The sequence below is a fragment of the Malaya genurostris genome, chromosome 2, assembly GCF_030247185.1.
Source record: "Malaya genurostris strain Urasoe2022 chromosome 2, Malgen_1.1, whole genome shotgun sequence".
Taxonomy (NCBI): domain Eukaryota; kingdom Metazoa; phylum Arthropoda; class Insecta; order Diptera; family Culicidae; genus Malaya; species Malaya genurostris.
The window spans coordinates 25,262,486-25,281,319 of record NC_080571.1 but is presented as its reverse complement, the minus strand read 5'-3'; the positions used below and the strand labels follow the sequence as shown (position 1 = coordinate 25,281,319).

The 18,834-nt window shown below is 40.5% G+C and overlaps 1 protein-coding gene and 1 pseudogene across 13 annotated transcripts in view; both read left to right on the top strand.

Moving 5' to 3' along the window:
* Window positions 1-7,120, top strand: part of LOC131432263 (F-BAR domain only protein 2) — a 100,554-nt gene extending 93,434 nt beyond the window's left edge. For all 13 annotated transcript variants that reach the window (XM_058598422.1, XM_058598421.1, XM_058598419.1 and 10 more), the window contains 6 exons: window positions 4,313-4,521; window positions 4,581-4,756; window positions 4,821-5,001; window positions 5,067-5,576; window positions 5,637-5,866; window positions 5,926-7,120. In XM_058598422.1, the coding sequence (XP_058454405.1) occupies window positions 4,313-4,521; window positions 4,581-4,756; window positions 4,821-5,001; window positions 5,067-5,576; window positions 5,637-5,866; window positions 5,926-6,047 (1,428 nt within the window). In that variant the 3' untranslated portion in view covers window positions 6,048-7,120. The remainder of the gene's footprint in view (window positions 1-4,312; window positions 4,522-4,580; window positions 4,757-4,820; window positions 5,002-5,066; window positions 5,577-5,636; window positions 5,867-5,925) is intronic.
* Window positions 7,121-11,197: 4,077 nt separating this feature from the next.
* On the top strand, window positions 11,198-11,889 carry LOC131427184 (proteasome subunit beta type-7-like; annotated as a pseudogene).
* Window positions 11,890-18,834: the final 6,945 nt, after the last annotated feature.

Here is an 18,834-nt window from a genome sequence, read left to right as displayed (position 1 = left end):
CTTGAGCTCAAATTTTTTTGAGCTCCTGCTTTACCAGTCTTCTTGAAGACCCTCTTCACGATTGCCCAGTAACGTTCGATGGGTCAAAGCTGAGGGCAATTTGGTGGATTGATATTTTTCTCAAAGAATTTTATACCCTTTTTCGCAAGCCAATTGAGAGTGGTTATGCCATAGTGAGTCGATGCTAAATCCGGCCAAAACAGTAGAGGTGTACTATGCTTCTTATATAAAGGCAGCAATCTCTTCTGGAGACACTTAAATCGATAGATTTCTGTATTTATAGTTCCGGTAGTGTAAAAAATTGTTGATTTCAAACCACAGGAACATATTGCTTGCCATACCAGTGCCTTTCGACTGAATTTTTCCATTTGAATCGACCTGTCCGCATCGCTCACGTCTTCCCCAACGACGACAGTAATGTATTGTGGGCCTGGAAGAGTTTTTGAGTCCTCCTTTACATAAGTCTCATCGTCCATCAAAACGCATGCATCCGGACATTGCAAAAGACGCGAATACAATTTCCGGGCACTTGTTGCTGTTCGCTTCTTCTGTTCTACACTTTGTTTCGAGATTTTCTGCTTCTTGTAGGTCTTCAGTTGATTTCGCCTCTTGATACACTGAATCATTCCGACACTCGTTCCTGCTTTTTTTTGCCAAATCACTTATTGACTCCGGGCCTCGGTTGTAAAGTCGTTGCATAGCCTTTCCGACGACACGACCACTCGTCTATCGAAACTGTATCGAAAATTTAAGTACCCCTCAGTAACTGGTAATGTCAAAACGAAATCGTCTGAAAAACTATTGAAACTGGCAACACAAGTTGATAAATTATTCATTTTGAATAACAGTTACCATAACCTTGGTTACAGCACGTAGAAGACTTGATGAATATAAACATAACAAACAACCTCGATTGGAAGATCCTTGTTCCACGGAAAGATGTAAGTTCTCCAGCATCATCACGTGTCAGAGTAGAGGATCGATTGGTTCAATCAGATAGAGGCTGTCGTTAAGGCAATTGCATATAAGGCCAGCCGCATGTAACCAAAATCTTTTGTATTGGGTAATTAAGTTTTAAAAATGTAGCGAAGTTTGCAGTCGTTAAATTCGTCTGTGCGAAACTTTTTATCAGTTAAATCATCAAAATTCAGTATTGAAATATAAATGATAAAGCTGAGACAAACCGGTATATCAGTACTATTTCACAAGGAGCAAGGAATTCGTTTACAGCCGTTCAAAGATACTTAAATATTTGAACTTTATTTTCAATCCATTTCAAAGTCGTACGTGACTTTCAGATATGAATACACTTATTCACACAATTCATATTTGTTCTTTTTTAATGACTCTCTCAAGTAAAATGATTTCAATTGTTTGTCAAATCTTTGTATATCTACAACATCTGAATTGGTTCTAATTCGTTCAACCTTCGTTGTCAATCAACGTACATGTTGTGAAACAATATGCCATTTTGAACATTCGAGTTACTCCTTCACTTCTACTCCCAGTGGTTTTAAGGCCTTTGCAAATCGGGCGTAAAGTTTGATGAACATGGACATTGATAGTAACTACGGTCTCCCGTAAATCGGCTGGAACCTGTTGAAGTAGTCAAATGTCAAGAATGTCCGATACAATCCAACAATGACGTCTCATTTTCGCTTCGTGCAGGCTAGCACGAACTTCTGGGTTTGTTGACACTATATCAAGAACTGGGAGTATGTTTCGGAAATTCGAGTGCATATCCCTGAGGGGAATGGTCGGCATCATGGCTGAGTTTGATGACTTCAGTACAGGTAGAGCTTCTTTGTAGCCTGCCTGTTTCAGCACTACATCTAGAGCCAGATTTGGTTATTGTGCACCCAGTTCCGGTCGGCGCAAATCCAAAAAGAACTTTGTAACATTTACTTGATAGCTGAATGTATCTTCCAAATTTAAAATTTGTTCCAGTCAACCATGATCAATTGTTGAACCTGGTTCTGGTGCAGGATAATTCTGTAATTCGGAGTAAATAAAAATGTTTAATACAATCTAAAAGGTTACTTTCAAACTTCTTACAGTGTCCTGAAACTCTAAACTTTCCTGGAGCACGTTCTGGAGAGGATCACTGATTGGAATGTTTCGTACAAAAGTAGCCAAATTGTGTTCTTCGGACCAAGCGTATTTTGAAAGCATCCACGTGTCTTACGAAAACTACCTAGAGCCACTTTACCTAAAATTAGTTTATTGAACGAAACCCCCAAATTGGGTGGAATGTACTTAAAATTAGGTTGATTTGCGGTTCCGTGTGGCAACTTAAACAGTGTTGCTCTAGAAGATTATTTTTATCATTATCAAGGGGTCACTATATTTGTGGTAACTGACGGTAAATCGCTCATGAACACTATTTATTCCGATTTTTCTTCAGAGTGCCTGGTCGTGTCGTCGGCCTTTCTATATGCGAAAGGCAAAAAAAAGAACTCGATATAAGAAGAAGCTTCAAAACTGACTCGAGTTTCAATTCAACGGTGTTGAAACTAGATTCGACACTGGCTCGAGATCGTGTTGGCAGCAGTGAAAATGAGGACTGGGTTAGGTTTGACCGACGACACGACCAGGCACTCCGAAGAAAAATCAGCATTAAAACTGTTCGCTAACGATTCACCGCCAGTTACCACAAATCTAGCGACCCCTTGTAAATGATAAAAATAATCTTCTCGAGCAACACTGTTAAAGTTGCTATGGACTAGTTACCAAGGAACCCCAAAACAAATAAACATGTTTTGAAAGCGGTGGAATAGTTCTATTAGTATTAAACTTTTTCCAAATTAAGCAGAAATGCATTTAAATGGACTCGATTTTCGGAATTTAATCGAAACTATGGATGAAACCAACGAACGAAGACAATGATCTGCTTCCAGCGATTCATCCGTACACTTCAACTGCTAGCTTTTCTGGGCAGTAGGATTCGGTGTAATATGCCGGTGTCAAAATTGTTTTGTGTCGGTTGATTGCGCAGCAGTGGAAACAGTATTTCACTTTGTTGGCCACTATTCGAGGATTACTAGTGGAATTCCACGAAGAAATCATTTTACCGTACGTTATGCAGGGACCGCAGAGCACTAGCTTCGCTCAGCTCGTTGTCGGTCATTTCCATGTCTTCCTTCTCACACAACGGTTCCAAGTCAAGACCTGAATTTTGAACTTGGCTTTATAAAAGACATAACTCATACTCCTCAATTTTTACATTCCGCTCGAGTCAGGTAAATCCATTAAAATGTTCCGTAATATAATAACCGATCTGAAATTTATTTTGTTTACATTCATCTTGCCTTCGATATGCAGTAACCAAGGTTATGGTGACTGTTATTCAAAATCAATAAATATATCAACTTGTGCTGCCAGTTTAAAAAAATTCACTAGCGTTTTCGATTTGACATTTCCAGTTACTGAGGGGTAGTTAAATTTACGATACAGTTTTGATAGACGAGTGGCAGGTCGTGTCGTCGGTTTGACCTTAAACTAAAACGCCCTAATTTTGATTTGACGATATTTGTAAAACTCAGCAACCAATGTTTTATGGCGTTTTCGTTTTTAATTTGCACTACACTGGTGCAGTGCTACACCATGGCATGAATAAACGAACAAAAATGACGAAAACATAAACAGTAACCATTGACTACCATAAACGATTCCATTGCACAGAGCTACGCCAAACATTTGATGAGTGCTACACCAGTGGTATCGGTGCAGAAAAAGTGTAGCACTGGTGTAGTGCAATTGGCAAAAACGAACGGTTTCAGTGCAACCTTACCTACACCGGTGTAGTGCAATTTAAAAACGAAAACAACATTAGATTAGAGAACGACTCTGAAGTAAATCAACAGTTTAGGTTATGTTTTTGTTTGTTGTGGCAAACGTAGAACATGAATTGCACCATCTAGTAGCTTATATTGGGTTTTGATTTGTGTGTGATCCCGAGTAACTGAACGTTAATTTCTCCATTCACTAACAACTGCCGTTCTTTCCGTTTCTCATCGCCGGTACTCTGTTAACATTCCATGTGCTCATCTCATTTGTGTATGCCCGTCTTGTCAACCGCCAATCGCTCGTTGAATGTCATCACCATAACGACCGTCCATCTGATTGTTTTGAAAATAACGAAAAACACACATGCACACCTATACTCACAATGATACAGGGCAGACGCAGTTCCGAAACGCACGACCGCATGATGTTGCGCATGAAGCGGTCTCAGTCCGTGTCGCAGCAGATAGGCGACAAACCTGGTACCGACCTGTCGGCACTTAATCATACTGCTATCTTTACCCACCAGCACCACTACCACTCGTCGTCAGTAGCTTCTTCGTCGCATCCGGCGAACCAAGGCCACCAGCAGCTCGGAAGCGGTAGCCAATCGGCTGGTCTGTTGAACAACCACACACATCTAACTAGTCCAAATGCATCGAATGCTTCCACTCCGACGGCGGTACATCCGTACGCACCACTCCAGAGCCCGACGTTATCGATGTCCACTGCTTCCAAGTAAGTGCACGTTTTACACCTGCGGTTCTATCAATGCTTAGATGCGAACTTTCTTCCAGCAATCGCTACGCGGATTTAGGGGACATATTTTCCGAAGTCGGAGACATAAGCTCTTCGGCACCCGCTTCGGCAAATCTATCAAAATTGTCACAACGTCAGATTCCTACACCAACATCCGCCGGCGGGAGTAGTATAGCGATACCGAGGCCACCTTCCCGACGGTCGGAAGCTGCTGGTTAGTATCGTACTTTCGGTAGTCGATGGCCTGATGGTTCTAGTTTTGTTTTATTCTTTTGCAGTTCGTGGAAGGATAAGTCCCGCGTCACAGATTGCCCGCGCCGACAGCGTCGGTAGTCTGGAGTTCCGCAGTCCAAGCGTGGGAATCGGATCGTCGCGAGGACCCTCCCCGCTGACGATTGGTATGTCCGACACAATACCTCTGGCTGTTGCATTCCACGAGATCATCCATGCTTACTTCCGGTGAGAAAGAAAAACAACACACTCGTTCGAAAGGTTGATTTATTGTACTACTTCTTTTTTTGCAGAGGCTCTGATGAAACCCGCTGTCAAGTTAAAATGTCCGGCGATATGATGCTATCCTTCCCGGCCGGTATAGTGAACGTGTTAGCCAACAACCCGAACCCGGCGAAGCTTGCTTTCCGTGTTAAAAACCTGCAGCATCTGGACAACTTTATGCCCAACAAGCAGCTGATCACGATCGACAAACTGCAATCGACCGCGTTCAGTACGACGCTAGAGTTCAACATGCCAGTATTAACGTCCATCCTGCGGCGACAGTCGGAACAGAATCCAACTGCACCGTACTTCAACGTGGATATTCTGAAATATCAGATCAAAGCAAAACCGGGGGCCTCATCCTGCCCATTCCAGCTGGTTTCCTACTGGAAGTGCGAACCGAAGCACACCGACATTAAGATCGACTACAAGTACAATAGCCATGCGATGGCCCTTGCTTCGCCACTGCTGAACGTGTCGATATCGGTTCCGGTGGACGGAAGCGTGAAAAACGTACAATCGAAACCACATTCCGCTTGGTAAGTTTTGATGACGCGTCTGTGTTCGGTAATTTAATTTGGTCATTTTTCAAACACCAGGCAAGGTGAATCCAACCGGCTCGTGTGGAATTTCACCGACATCTCGCAGCACTCGGACAACGGGGGTGTAGATACTCTGCGGGCCCGGTTGGAAGTCGGATCGGGACCCTCGAATCCGGCCATCATTTCCACTCAATTTAACTGTGAAGGAACCACGCTGTCCGGAATCGAATTCGAACTGGTTGGGACGGGTTACAGACTGTCACTGGTTAAGAGGCGATTCGTTTCCGGTAAGAGTTTATAGCCCAACAAAAAAAGAGAAAACCTCAACTCATCGATTCAATTACAGGTAAATACATCTGCGAAGCGGACGGTGTACGATGCCTGAAAACGCCAACGCCACCGAACGCCGGAATTCTGTCACCCAGTCCGTACAGTACCAAATCGGCCGGTTCGGGCGGTTCGGGATAGCGAAAAGTCTACTTGTACGACTAGAGACGACCGCGCCGCAGTGGTGGACTTCGCTGCTGCTAAGGCCGTATAACCCCGATGTGATTGTTGTAACACTCCTCCTTCTCCTCCCCCGTGAATAAAGCGTACAATTGGGCCGGATCGAATCGTAAAATTGCTGTGGTAGAACGCGAACTCTTCCACTCTATTACTATCGTGTAATACTACTACTACTACTACTAGCGAGTTGAACCGACAGTCGCGTGTGGGGGGCTGTTTATTTAGGTTTTTATTCTCTCTCGCGTATTCCTTCGAAGGAACCAAATGTTGCCTTTTTCCGAACCGTTGTAAAAAAAACAGAATTTATCATAGCTTCGACGAGCTTCTAGCTAGACGGGGATCCAGTTTGCTGCCCTTAGATTTCCTTGTAAATACTCAATTATATACTGGGATTGCGGTATAATTTTTCAAAAAAAAAAAAACGAAAACTTCTCACAGTATCACTAACCAAAACATTTCCAAGTTTTTACCGTGAACTAACTCAACTCGTGTGTACATAGGAAAATTTAACGAATCATTACTGTTACAGTTGCCGTAGGTTAGTAAATGCGATCGTAGTAGGATACTAGAGGGAGAGAGAGCGACGGAACCGAAGTTACGAGAAATGAATCAAACGAAAGTATTATTTACTGTTATAAATGGTTCATCCTAGCAAAAGCTAACGTAACGATTCAGTTCGCATTTTTGGGTGATTTTGATGTGAAGCTACCGAAAGAAGAAGAAAGAAACAAAAAACAAATGATAGCACAGTCGAACTGATAATGTTTAAATACTTGAGTACGATAATAGTATGCAATGCAACAAAACACATTCACAACTAATAATACTGTCAGAAGTATATGTTAAACATATATAAAATAGAGGAAAAAGAAAATCTCACGAATACTAACCACAGATAGACGAAAAAGGAACTTATTCGTAGACGTAGATAAGTTTTAGCTAATAACTAATGCATACACAACCGTTGGGTGTAATTTTGAGACCATTGAAATTAAAACAAAATTAAGAGCATATATAGTAAACTTTCCTGCTAACTGGTGTGTTTTTGGTAGAGAAATCCCTCTTTTATTTTTGGTCATCAATTCCATTTTTCCGTTTTTTACTGCTCCGTTGGTACGACTTTGTTAAGTAACGATTTTGTTTTAGGCTTTGTTAAGACGTAAAGCCGCCTTGAGCTAGTTTTAATATGATCAGTATCTAACGGGGAAACAGATTGGAAAACCGACATGTGAACACAATGATGTAATGAAAACCGCGAAAATGTTACCGCAGAGACGGGACACGAACCCGTAGCTAACTCCTAACCGGGGAAATTGTTTTACCAATTAAACTACCCTGCATATGAAAACACATGAAGAGAAAGTCCAATTGATTGGACGAAACTAAGCATGCTTCGCTCTACTTAGCCACTACGGTATTCACTTACAGTCCCGTATCGACGGAAACAAATTCAACAGAAACACATACAATGATCACGAGTCTATTTCTACCCATCTGCTTTTGCCGCACGATACTGATTTGAGACTTTTGTTTTTGTCTATTTCGCTATCTACGGGATAACACACGATAGTTTCATCCATCGATTTAATGGATCTCCACTAGTGTGTGGTAGTAGCAGTGACGATTGTGTGATCTCAAACACAATGGTAAAGGTAGACAAACCTTTTATTGTCCTTCAACGATTTTGTTTTAGGCTTTGTTAAGACGTAAAGCCGCCTTGAGCTAGTTTTAATATGATCAGTATCTAACGGGTTCGAGTCCCGTCTCTGCGGTAACATTTTCGCGGTTTTCATTACATCATTGTGTTCACATGTCGGTTTTCCAATCTGTTTCCCCGTTAGATACTGATCATATTTGTTAAGTAGTTTTTTCGTCATTTCATAGCTGTTCAAATTGAATTGTTAGAGCCAACTGAGATGTTGCGTTCTGCAGACATTGAATTTGATGCCTACTACAAGAAGCAATTCTTCTATTGCATTCTGGAGCGTGTTTTGCGCTTGTTCTTGAGTAGCGTAGAGTAGAGCAACTCCACGAAAAGGAGAAGAGTATAAGTTTGCCTGGCACCGACTACATTAGTCGAAACGCACTATTCGGTGCTTTCATGCTGCAGACCTACCTACGTACCGCAATGTCGGTAAGAAAAAACTAGTGCAAAAAAAAGAAACAAAAATGCGCTTAATTTTCTCAGAAATTGTTGAACCGATTTTCACAATCTTAGGTTCAAACCAGTGGCGGATAATAAGCGCCTGAGACAAGCTAGTACAAACTTTTTCAAAAAAGCTGTGTAAAGCATACAAGTGAAAATCCGTTAAAAATCACAGTTGCGTACGACTTTGCAACGTATTTGAACCACAGAGAACAGACATCCAAGTAGAGATTTCAATGTGTGTAAGAATTTTTTTAAAAGCAATCACCAAATAGCAATGCTCCTGTAGAGGCGCTTCGAGTAGTCCAGTAATTTCTTGTGGGCTCTTGCGTTCGAGCTTTCATACAATGGTAATTAATGAATGCAAATCAGGGTTTGCAATATTCATTCATCGGTGAATGAATATATAGTTTCCATTGCATTGTGAGCGAGCAATTGCAGCGCTCACAAAGAGGATGCCTTGCCAGCCAAAAAGAACCACACAAACAAAACGCTAGTGGAAGCAATTATATTCCACATATATACAGATGGTGCAGTGTGCTGGTATAAGAGTCTTCATGAAGCACAGAAGTCGTGAATATAATTTTCTTTCTCGTGGTCTGAACGTCGTTCTTCTCACAAAATAATTCATAGTAAGCAAAATATTTTCACAGGACTAGAAAGTGATGTTCTACACTTTGTTTCGTTTGTTTTCTGGTGCTTGTAGGTGTTCAGGCCTCTTGATACGCTGGATCATTCCGACACTCGTTCCTGCTTTTTTGGTCAAATCACGTATTAACATTGATCTGTTCTTCATGATTAGAGATACCACTTTCTGGTCCAGTTTCGGGTTGGCAGAATAGGATTTTCTGCCTCTTCCTGGTAGCTCATCCAAAGAATAGTGTTCCCCAACCTTACTAATGATGGTTTGAACACTGGCATGATTAATTCCAAACCGCTTCGCTAATTTTCGCATAGTAATACCCTTCTCACTTAGTCATGTGTCCTGGGCCTTAATTTTCACTTACTTTTCAATACGCGACATTTTGAAAACGCAGAATTTCAACCGCACAAACAAGTAAACAAACGAAAACTGACAGTCAAACGCACAGCATACTGTGATCCGAGCATAAAAAACCATCACAAATACATGCGGTTGGTTGGTAAACGACTGGACAATGCGCAATGCAGGTCCCAATGTTCTTAGCTTCTTGTCCAGTAACTGCTATCTCTACCTCCCCGCGGTGCCGGCAGGGGTACGAGTAACCATAGGGAAGATCGGGTAACCAACCCCGATGGGACCTTGGTCTTATGCTGACAGGGAAAGGGGGGGGGTCTTGTCTTCTCTTTACAGAGAGCGAGCCTACCCGAGTGTTGTTGGCTTCCCCATAGCTCGAAATAGCGTCTGTTCTCCATGTTATGAGCGGCTGATTACCGTCCTTGTGTCAGTGTGGGACTCTAAACAGTGCTGACACGATGGCCCTGCGGCGAGACAGGAGGTTGGTGCAGGCCTAACAAGCCGCCCGGAAAATACATGTTACGTACGATCAAGAAATAAATACACCGAGCTTCCCGAGCCCCTCACGTGCAACAATTGGAGCTAGTGCTACCAACGGAAGATCAGCTTGGCGCGGCGACTCTTGAAGACCGCTGGAGGAACATAAAGTCCGCCGTGAGTAGCACTGCTGCAACCGTTTTAGGTACGAGGTTATCGAATCGAGGAAATGACTGGTTTGACGGCGAATGTCAGCAGTTGGTCGAAGAGAAGAAGAAGCAAGGGCAAGGATGCTGCAACACCGCACGGAACGATACAGACAAGCACGGAACAGACAGAACACTGTTTTCCGGAGGAAAAAGCGCCACCAGGAAGACCGAGATCGCGAAGCGATGGAACAGCTGTATCGCGCAAATGACACACGGAAGTTTTATGAAAAGGTGAACCGCTCACGTAGAGGCTTCACGCCACAGGCCGAAATGTGCAGAGATACCAGTGGTAACCTTCTCACGAACGAACGTGAGGTGATCGACAGGTGGAAGCAGTACTATGACGAGCATCTGAATGGCGAAGCACAAGATACAGAGAACGGTACAGGAATCAATCTGGGTGCATGCTCAGCCGATGACAGATTTCCAGCACCTGATCTGACGGAGATAAGTGAGGAGATCGGCAAGCTGAGGAACGAAAAAGCCGCGGGAAATGACCAGTTGCCAGGCGAGCTGCTCAAACATGGAGGAGAGGCACTGGCTAGAGCGCTGCACTGGATGATTTCTAGTATTTGGGAGGAGGAGATTCTACCGCAGGAATGGATGGATGGAGTGGTATGTCCCGTCTACAAAAAGGGCGATAAGCTAGACTGTTGCAATTACCGCGCAATCACATTACTGAACGCCGCCTACAAGGTACTCTCCCAAATTCTTTGCCGTCGTCTATCACCAATAGCTAAGGAATTCGTAGGGCCGTACCAAGCGGGATTTACTGGAGCCCGCGCCTCTACGGATCACATATTCGCGATAAGACAAGTACTCCAGAAGTGTCGTGAATACAACGTACCCACGCATCATCTATTTATTGACTTCAAAGCGGCATACGACACAATCGATCGAGAACAGCTATGGCAGATAATGCACGAATACGGTTTCCCGGATAAACTGACGCGATTGGTCAAAGCAACGATGGATAGAGTTATGTGCTACGTCCGAGTATCTGGGATGCTCTCGAGTTCCTTCTGTCGTGATTTTCGGGTGTTTCTACAGACACTCTAACAAATCTGTGATTTGCCATGATGAGAAAACAACCGGATATATAGAAGTTTTAACTCTTTGAGCAAAAAGCAGAATATATCGAAGTATTCCTAAATATATGTATATGACTATCGACATCTGGAAGCACCCGAATTCAGTTTTGAAAACTGTCGCAGGTTAGTGTCGTCAGAGGAAACGCAAGACTTGAATTTCTAACCTTGATGTTTTATAGAAATGCTCAACAATGCACCAACGATTTGTTCCGCCGAAAGCTATTACAACTCGTGCTACTGAGAGACCAATCGTGGAGGATAAAAACTGCGAAAATATTCACTACTTGACTAAAAACATGAACTACTGTGGTGCCGGAACAGCTGCTGACACGGAAATAACCACTCATATGATATCGTCAAATTTAGAATTACACCGGTTAAATACTGGATGAACAGTCCCGGTAGTTATTGCTAATACGATGTTGAAACAGTTTTTGTTTCGCTATCAAGGTTATATTAGGGCTGTTTTGGTTTTAGGGGGTCTAGATCATACGGGATCGTATATTTATTGTATTTATCCTCACGGATCGACAGATAAGCTGCCTTATGCTACAATGGGATCGGGCAGACTTGCAGCTATGTCCGTGTTCGAGTCTCGCTGGAAACCAGATATGAAGAGGAGAGCAAAAAGTTGGCTCGTGAGGCAATTACTGCCGGAGTTTTCAACGATTTAGGATCCGGTTCTAACATTGATCTGTGTGTGATTCGAAAGAATGATGCACAATATTTGAGGACGTTCGAGGAATCTACTAAAAAAGGTACCCGTTCCCTCGCATATGACTACAAACCAGGAACAACGGCAGTTCAACAGAGCAAGTGTTTGATATTACCGAGGAAGCGCACTCTGATCTCTGATTCAATCGTTTATTATTCAACATATTGAAACGTCAATAAATACACATTTGCAGATATGCTACAACAACTTTTTGGATATTTGTCGATCACTTGTGGTCCAGAAATATATTTTCCATAAAAAAAAACAATATGAAACTTGGTAATAGAATAAATAAAATACCTCAAATCACGGAAGTTTTCGTTTTGAAATATAAGTCATTTCATTCATAAATGTTTTCATCCGCTATTCGATAGCGACGCATTGTTTTCATGATAATTACTAGCATGCTTCGATGTCGTAGTGTTGCCAGAGATTTTCTTTTTCAACTTTTCTAAGCTGTCATGACGAAAAAGTAAAACATGCTAGGCTAAATTGATCATTCTGTGAACCAAACATTAGCGCTCCGAATGTATGGGACTTAGGGGTATTATTATTTGTATTTGGCTGGAGTACCACTGTTATTTATAGTAGGGCAACCAGTTGTTGTTGTTATTGCTGCTGCTGCTGCTGTTGAGTAGGAGATCCGTTCGCTTCAACGTTAGAACCAGGAAATCTAGTTCCGGCTGGAGCACCACTACTGTTTATATCCAGCTGCTATTATCGTTTTCGCGGCTCTTGGAACTGACGATCCGTTCGCATCGACATTAGTACTAATAAAGCTTTTGTTGTTGCTGTTGTTACCAAATGAGAGATTTTTGCAAACACGTTGAAGTAAGAACATTCGAATTATCACCCTCATTCTTGTTTACGTCCGTATCCGCAATACGACGAACGGGTACTTTCGAACGAATACGAATAAGACATTCTTGTTTTCACTCGAATGAATTCGAACGCGACTCGTTTGCCACAAAATATTCAAATATCAGTAAACTTTTTAAAATAAATGCTAAGCCTTGATGTAATCAGTCCAATTCATGTGATTAACCATATGCGAAACGCTAGAATGTATGCCATTTTAGTTTCAAACGAAACGTGTATTCGAAATGTCCCATTCCCGTTTACGGACGAATAGACGAAATGCCGTGGTTTCGATTCGTCAGTTTAATGTTGCGAATCAACCGTTCGAACACATTGAAAAAAGTTTAACTGATCTCTAACAAAATTATTTTCGAATCTAAAGGTGATTTTTAATCAAATCATAAATTTGTGTTTTGCATAAATCATTTAGAAAGCAAAGCAGTATAGTAAAATGCTGTTTTTTTCTGGGGAGCCTTTGAATATATGCGAGGTTCAAAGTTTTTACGCATCAATTTTGCATCTATTAAGTACTTTAAGGAAAATATGCCATGGGTAAACATGCTTTATTTTATATTAAATGCATGATTTTACCAATGAAATAAATATGTAGGCTATCGAAAACATGACAAAATTGCAAGAAAAATGCAACATATTTTTCGCAGATACTACTGATCGGACTGCTATTTCAAATGCTTTTTTTTTACTTTGCACGAAGTTTAATTTGAAAATTTCATTTACCGACATGAATGAAATTGGTCCTGAGTACGATATTTATTTCTTATGTAGCATTCGTCACTTCCTTGATGCTTGGAATCTTCCTAAAAAAAACAAGACATGGCTTGTTCGCATTCGTTCGAAAGCATGTGTTCGTCGTATGGTCGATACGGACGTAAGCAAACATGATGATACAAAATCAGTGAATAAAACAAGTCAAATAACAAATGATATCAAAGATTTTTATTTACAACTCAAATCTGTACCAGAACTGATAGTTTAAAGTTGGATGGGCGTTGTTTTTATCCATGTACGATGTTTAAAAGTGTGATTGATTCGAACGTAAACGGGAATACGAATTTGCTATACTTTCGAACGTATCGCATACGGCCGTAAACAAGAATGAGGGTGTATATCAAAAGATTCCAAATTAGACGCACAAGAGCAGAATACTCACTAGTGTCGACATGCAATTACAGATGAGAAAGAAACAAGTTTTTCTCTAGAAGGCGGATTCTTTTTTTTTATACTCAAAATACTTTTCCCAGTTAGAATTCTTGTATCTTGTTCAATATTGCCCTGGAAGGTGTGATTCGAAAAGTGAGGATCGACACGAGTGACACGATCTTCCGAAAGTCCGTACAACTTTTTGGCTTCGCTGACGATATTGATATTGTCATACGTAACCTTGAGAAGGTGACGGAATCCTACTGAAAGCTGAAGCTAGGCGTATCGGACTGGCCATAAATGCGTCAAAAACAAAATACATGAGAGGAAGAGGCTCTAGAGAAGAAACACTACGCCTCCCACCACGAATATTGATAGCCGGTGACGATATCGAGGTGGTTGACGAGTCGATAATGACACCAGCAGAGAATTTCATAGACGTATTTTGGCAGGGAATCGTGCGTACTTTGGACTCAGAAAAACTCTTCGATCGAGTAAAGTACGCCACCGCACGAAATTGACTATCTACAGAACGCTCGTTAGACCGGTTGTTCTCTATGGCCACGAGACCTGGACTATGCTGGCAGAGGACCAACGCGCCCTCAGTGTTTTCGAAAGAAAGGTACTGAGGACCATCTATGGCGAAGTGCAGATGGAAGACGGAACGTGGAGACGGCGTATGAATCACGAATTGCAACAGCTGCTAGGAGAACCACTCATCGTACGGACAGCTAAAATCGGACGTCTACGATGGTCTGGGCATGTGATAAGGATGTCGGACGACAGCCCAGTGAAAATGGTTCTTGAATCTAATCCGACTGGTACAAGAAGAAGAGGAGCACAGTGAGCAAGGTGGATCGATCAAGTGGAGGGTGATCTGAGAAGCATCCGTGCCTTGAGTGGCTGGCGATGAGCAGCCATGGACCGAATTATGTGGAGACGCATGCTTGATACAGCAAAGGACACCCCAGGCCTATAGTTGTTAGGTAAGTAACAAATACATGCGTACAACACAAATATATGTGGATATCTTATTTTCGATACACTCCTCAGCATAATCAATGTTCACAGTCCACACTCCGGAAGTACTGAGGACACCTTCTACGCGCAGCTCGAACGCGAGTACGACTGGTGCCCAGCGTTGTCAGACGAGGGCGAACTCGATGTGGTTTCTCCAGAAGACTGCTGGAGTACAGTAAAAGCAGCCACAAACGACGCAGCTGAGTGCAGCGTCGGATATGTGCAACAGAGTTGACGAAACTAATGGTTTGACGAGGAGTGTAGAGTGGTTTTGGAGGAGAAGAACACAGCGCGGACGGTAATGCTGCAGCATGGATCCCGGCAGAACGTGGCACGATTCAAACAGAAGCGGAAACAACAAATCCGCATCTTTCGGTAGAAAAAAACGCCACCTGGAAGACGCGGAGTGCGAGGAAACGGAACTGCTGTACCGCTCTCAAGAAACACGGAAGTTCTACAAGAAGCTCAACAAATCAGCCTCAACACAGCCTTGTTTCGCGAGCCGAAATGTGCAGGAATAAGGACGGGAACCTCTTAACGGACGGACAAAAGGCGAATGAAAGATGAAAGCAGCACTTCGATGAGCACCTGATGAGTGCGGAAAATGTAGGCATGGGGATTCAAGACTACGGAGGGAACGACTACGTCAGTGAAGCAGAAGACGGAAATTATTCAACTCCCACACTTAGGTTCAAATGATATATCTTATTATTTCATACAGAACTCCCGAACACTTCCGGTTCCGGAATCACAAGGTGATAAGGGCCAAAAAATTCAAACCATTTTTTATAAAGTACACCGGTACGTACATGCGTTGTTACGGAAGAAGAAACATAACACCGCCTCTACGAACGCAGCACACTGAGTGCGACGAACAACATGAGCACGAGTTTTAAGCCGTTTAGGAGAAAACAGAATCACGGCAAAGGCACGAATGTCTGTTATTGGTGTGTAATTTTTTATGAATACGGTACGCCCGAAGGTATGAAAAAATTTCTATTGATTCAAGTTTATTTGAAAAGATCATACACTGAGCTAAATTTTCTTTTTCACATTATATGATATTCTAATGATTTTGCACTATTAGCATTTCCAATCATAGTTACAAGATGTGTTCAACATCATGTCAAATATATGAGATAATCTTATGAAACATAAAACTCTTCTTAACGTTATTTTTACAGGATTTCCATATAACGAATGAAATTTCCAGTTTGAGTCAAATTTATTGGCGCGTCTTATAACCATTACTAGATATCCGTACAACATACATTGGAACAATTTATGAAGCGCATATTATATTCACTTCGAATTTATTTATATAGGTTCATATATACCATATGGCTAGTTTTATAAAATTTATTATATATATATATATATATATATATATATATATATATATATATATATATATATATATATATATATATATATATATATATAACTTTCAATATAGGTCATACGAATAGCAGATAATTGCCAACTACTACTTTTCTTTGAGGATTCAAGCTATACTAGTATTTCATTCGGTAAGGGAGCACCTCATGATATTTGCGAAAGAGAAGTGAGATCCCGAGACTGAAAATAAAACAATTAATCTTACTAGACAGATGAAGTAATGAAATGTACCGGATATATATTTCATGGTCCGTTAACGCATATCCTTGAACGAAGTTGGATGAGCTGTCTTGTCAGCGATTTAAAATTACATTGAGATGCGAAGCTTCCTGAAAAAAATGGTCTGGAGCAGTTCATGACTATCGAGGACACCACTATTCACGACTTTCATCGGATTTCCATATAAATTATATGGGATATTTTTTCAACTTTCATTATGATAACGTCCATTTAGATTTGACGTACACATTGAATAAAGATTATAAGTTTCCATATAATGTCTATGAATTATATTCTGCATATGATTCATATGACAAATCTAATGAATATAAATAAGATTTTCATTTCAGTGTATATCTTTTCAAATAAATTTGAATCAATAGAAATTTGGAATTGCATTTTACAGTAATATCGTACCGGTGCTGTAGTAATGTTAATGAAAACAGTAAATAATATTTTTATACATGCTGTGACCAAAATTAATCAGAAATCCAAAACATGGTTTATGCTGTTGATTGAAAAATAATACCCTGCTTAGCTAGACTTTCATATACAAAACTAACAAAAGTTCGGAAATAGAGCATCAGTCTTTTCCAATGTAAATTCTCACAGTTGGTTTCAAAATCGGAATAATAAAATTTGAGACATTATTTAATTTGTTAATAATTCCTTCCTTATTTATTATAAAACTCAATACAAAGAAAAAATCTGATTTTTCGTTCGATTTTATAGATTTTAAACGCGTTTTTCGCGAAAGCACGTTTTAAGGTGAAATGTTGCGTCATACAATGCGCGCAAAATTTTATCCGCTTCAGTTGAACGAACCGTCGCACAAAGCATACCAAGAAAAACGGACACATAGAAACAAGACCTTTTTCAATGATTGAGCGCAGTGGGCTTACCTCTCGTTATATTGGCTTGTAAAAAAGACTGGATGTAATGAATAATAAGAAGCCATTTGTCAGGTCTTGTCTTAGGTTTCTGCTACTGCGAGTTTGTGCAACCGGTATGATGGAATATTCACATACACAGCCGAAGAAATTTCAAACCAAGCCAAAGAGGTCGACTCATGTGTGTGCAATAATAAGTTCACTACATTTTCTCGGAGATCACTAGCTGGGGTTTTGGAAACTTAGATTGAAATGAACAAACTGTATAGTACCATAAACTACCATTAACTTTTTTTTGGAAGCGACTTTCAGAATTATAGCATGATGAGTCTAAAAATGTCTATTTCAACGATAACCCAAGATCAAATGTCCTCTGGCCTCCAGTGCCAGAAATCATCAATAGTTTAATAATTTCTTAGATTACATTATTGGAATACATTCCAATTATAACCAATAGTTCATCTTACCATGCAGTTAACATTATTTAGTGAATCTTTTCTCAAGCACATATTTGGGGCACGAAACTAAAGTTATTTCGTAGCTCATTATTATTCAATCGATTTTGAAAGCAAAATCAAGCGTTGATTCATTGTATTCATAATAATTGAAAAACCAATGAATTCCAATAAGTTTTCCATGCTGACTGGCTCGAAGCTGACTATCAATGTTTATCACTTTGTTTGTATATCAGGTTAATGAACGATAATACTTGGCTTGTATTCATTTCATTCAATAGCTTGTCAATGATGAAGTTTTAGTTTTGCTATAAAAATTACTACATTCCAAAATAATACCTGTTATACGATATTACACAGCCAAGCTTTATTGCTTCAGTAACATCAATGCATTGAACTCAAGAGAATTGGACATTATTAGCATTATAAATGACAGTTACTTAGAAAATAAACGATTTCTTACAATACCCATTTTATTGTATTCAACTCGTTTTTATTTCAACACAAAACCCAATGAATAAATTCGCGTCATTATTTTATATGTAATTTTTGCTCACGATATAATGCCACCGTGCCCACCATGCATTTCTCACACCACCTCAATACGAAACAGCAGCGCGCAAGCAATAAAAAAATGCGGAAAAGTTTATGTAAACTTTTTCTAATTTCGGTAATTTTAGCTAAAATTTTATAATTTTGAGTTGCATTTTTAGATTCTTTGTGAAATTCTGCTAAACACTACTTTTCAGTTCTAAAATCATCCCCGTGAACGGAACAGTAACCGTTTATACATTTCAAAAACCAATTACGGCAAAGCAAAATTTCAACATTCTAAGAATACTTAGTTATGATAAATTTGATTTCGAAAACTTAAGTGTTTTTGGTTTTTCGAAAATCGGTCTAGTTTTTGAATAATTGATCAAAAACGCGATTTTCGCATTCCGCTACATTTCACCTTAACAGAAAAACGTGAAGAATTTTGAAATTAGTGTAATAACCTTGTTTTCCAAATTGTTTGATTTCTAATATTCGTGTTAAAATAGAAATCACTGTCAACTGGCAGCAGGGGCTAGAATGTCAACAACCATCAGCTGTCAAAACTTTATCTGCTC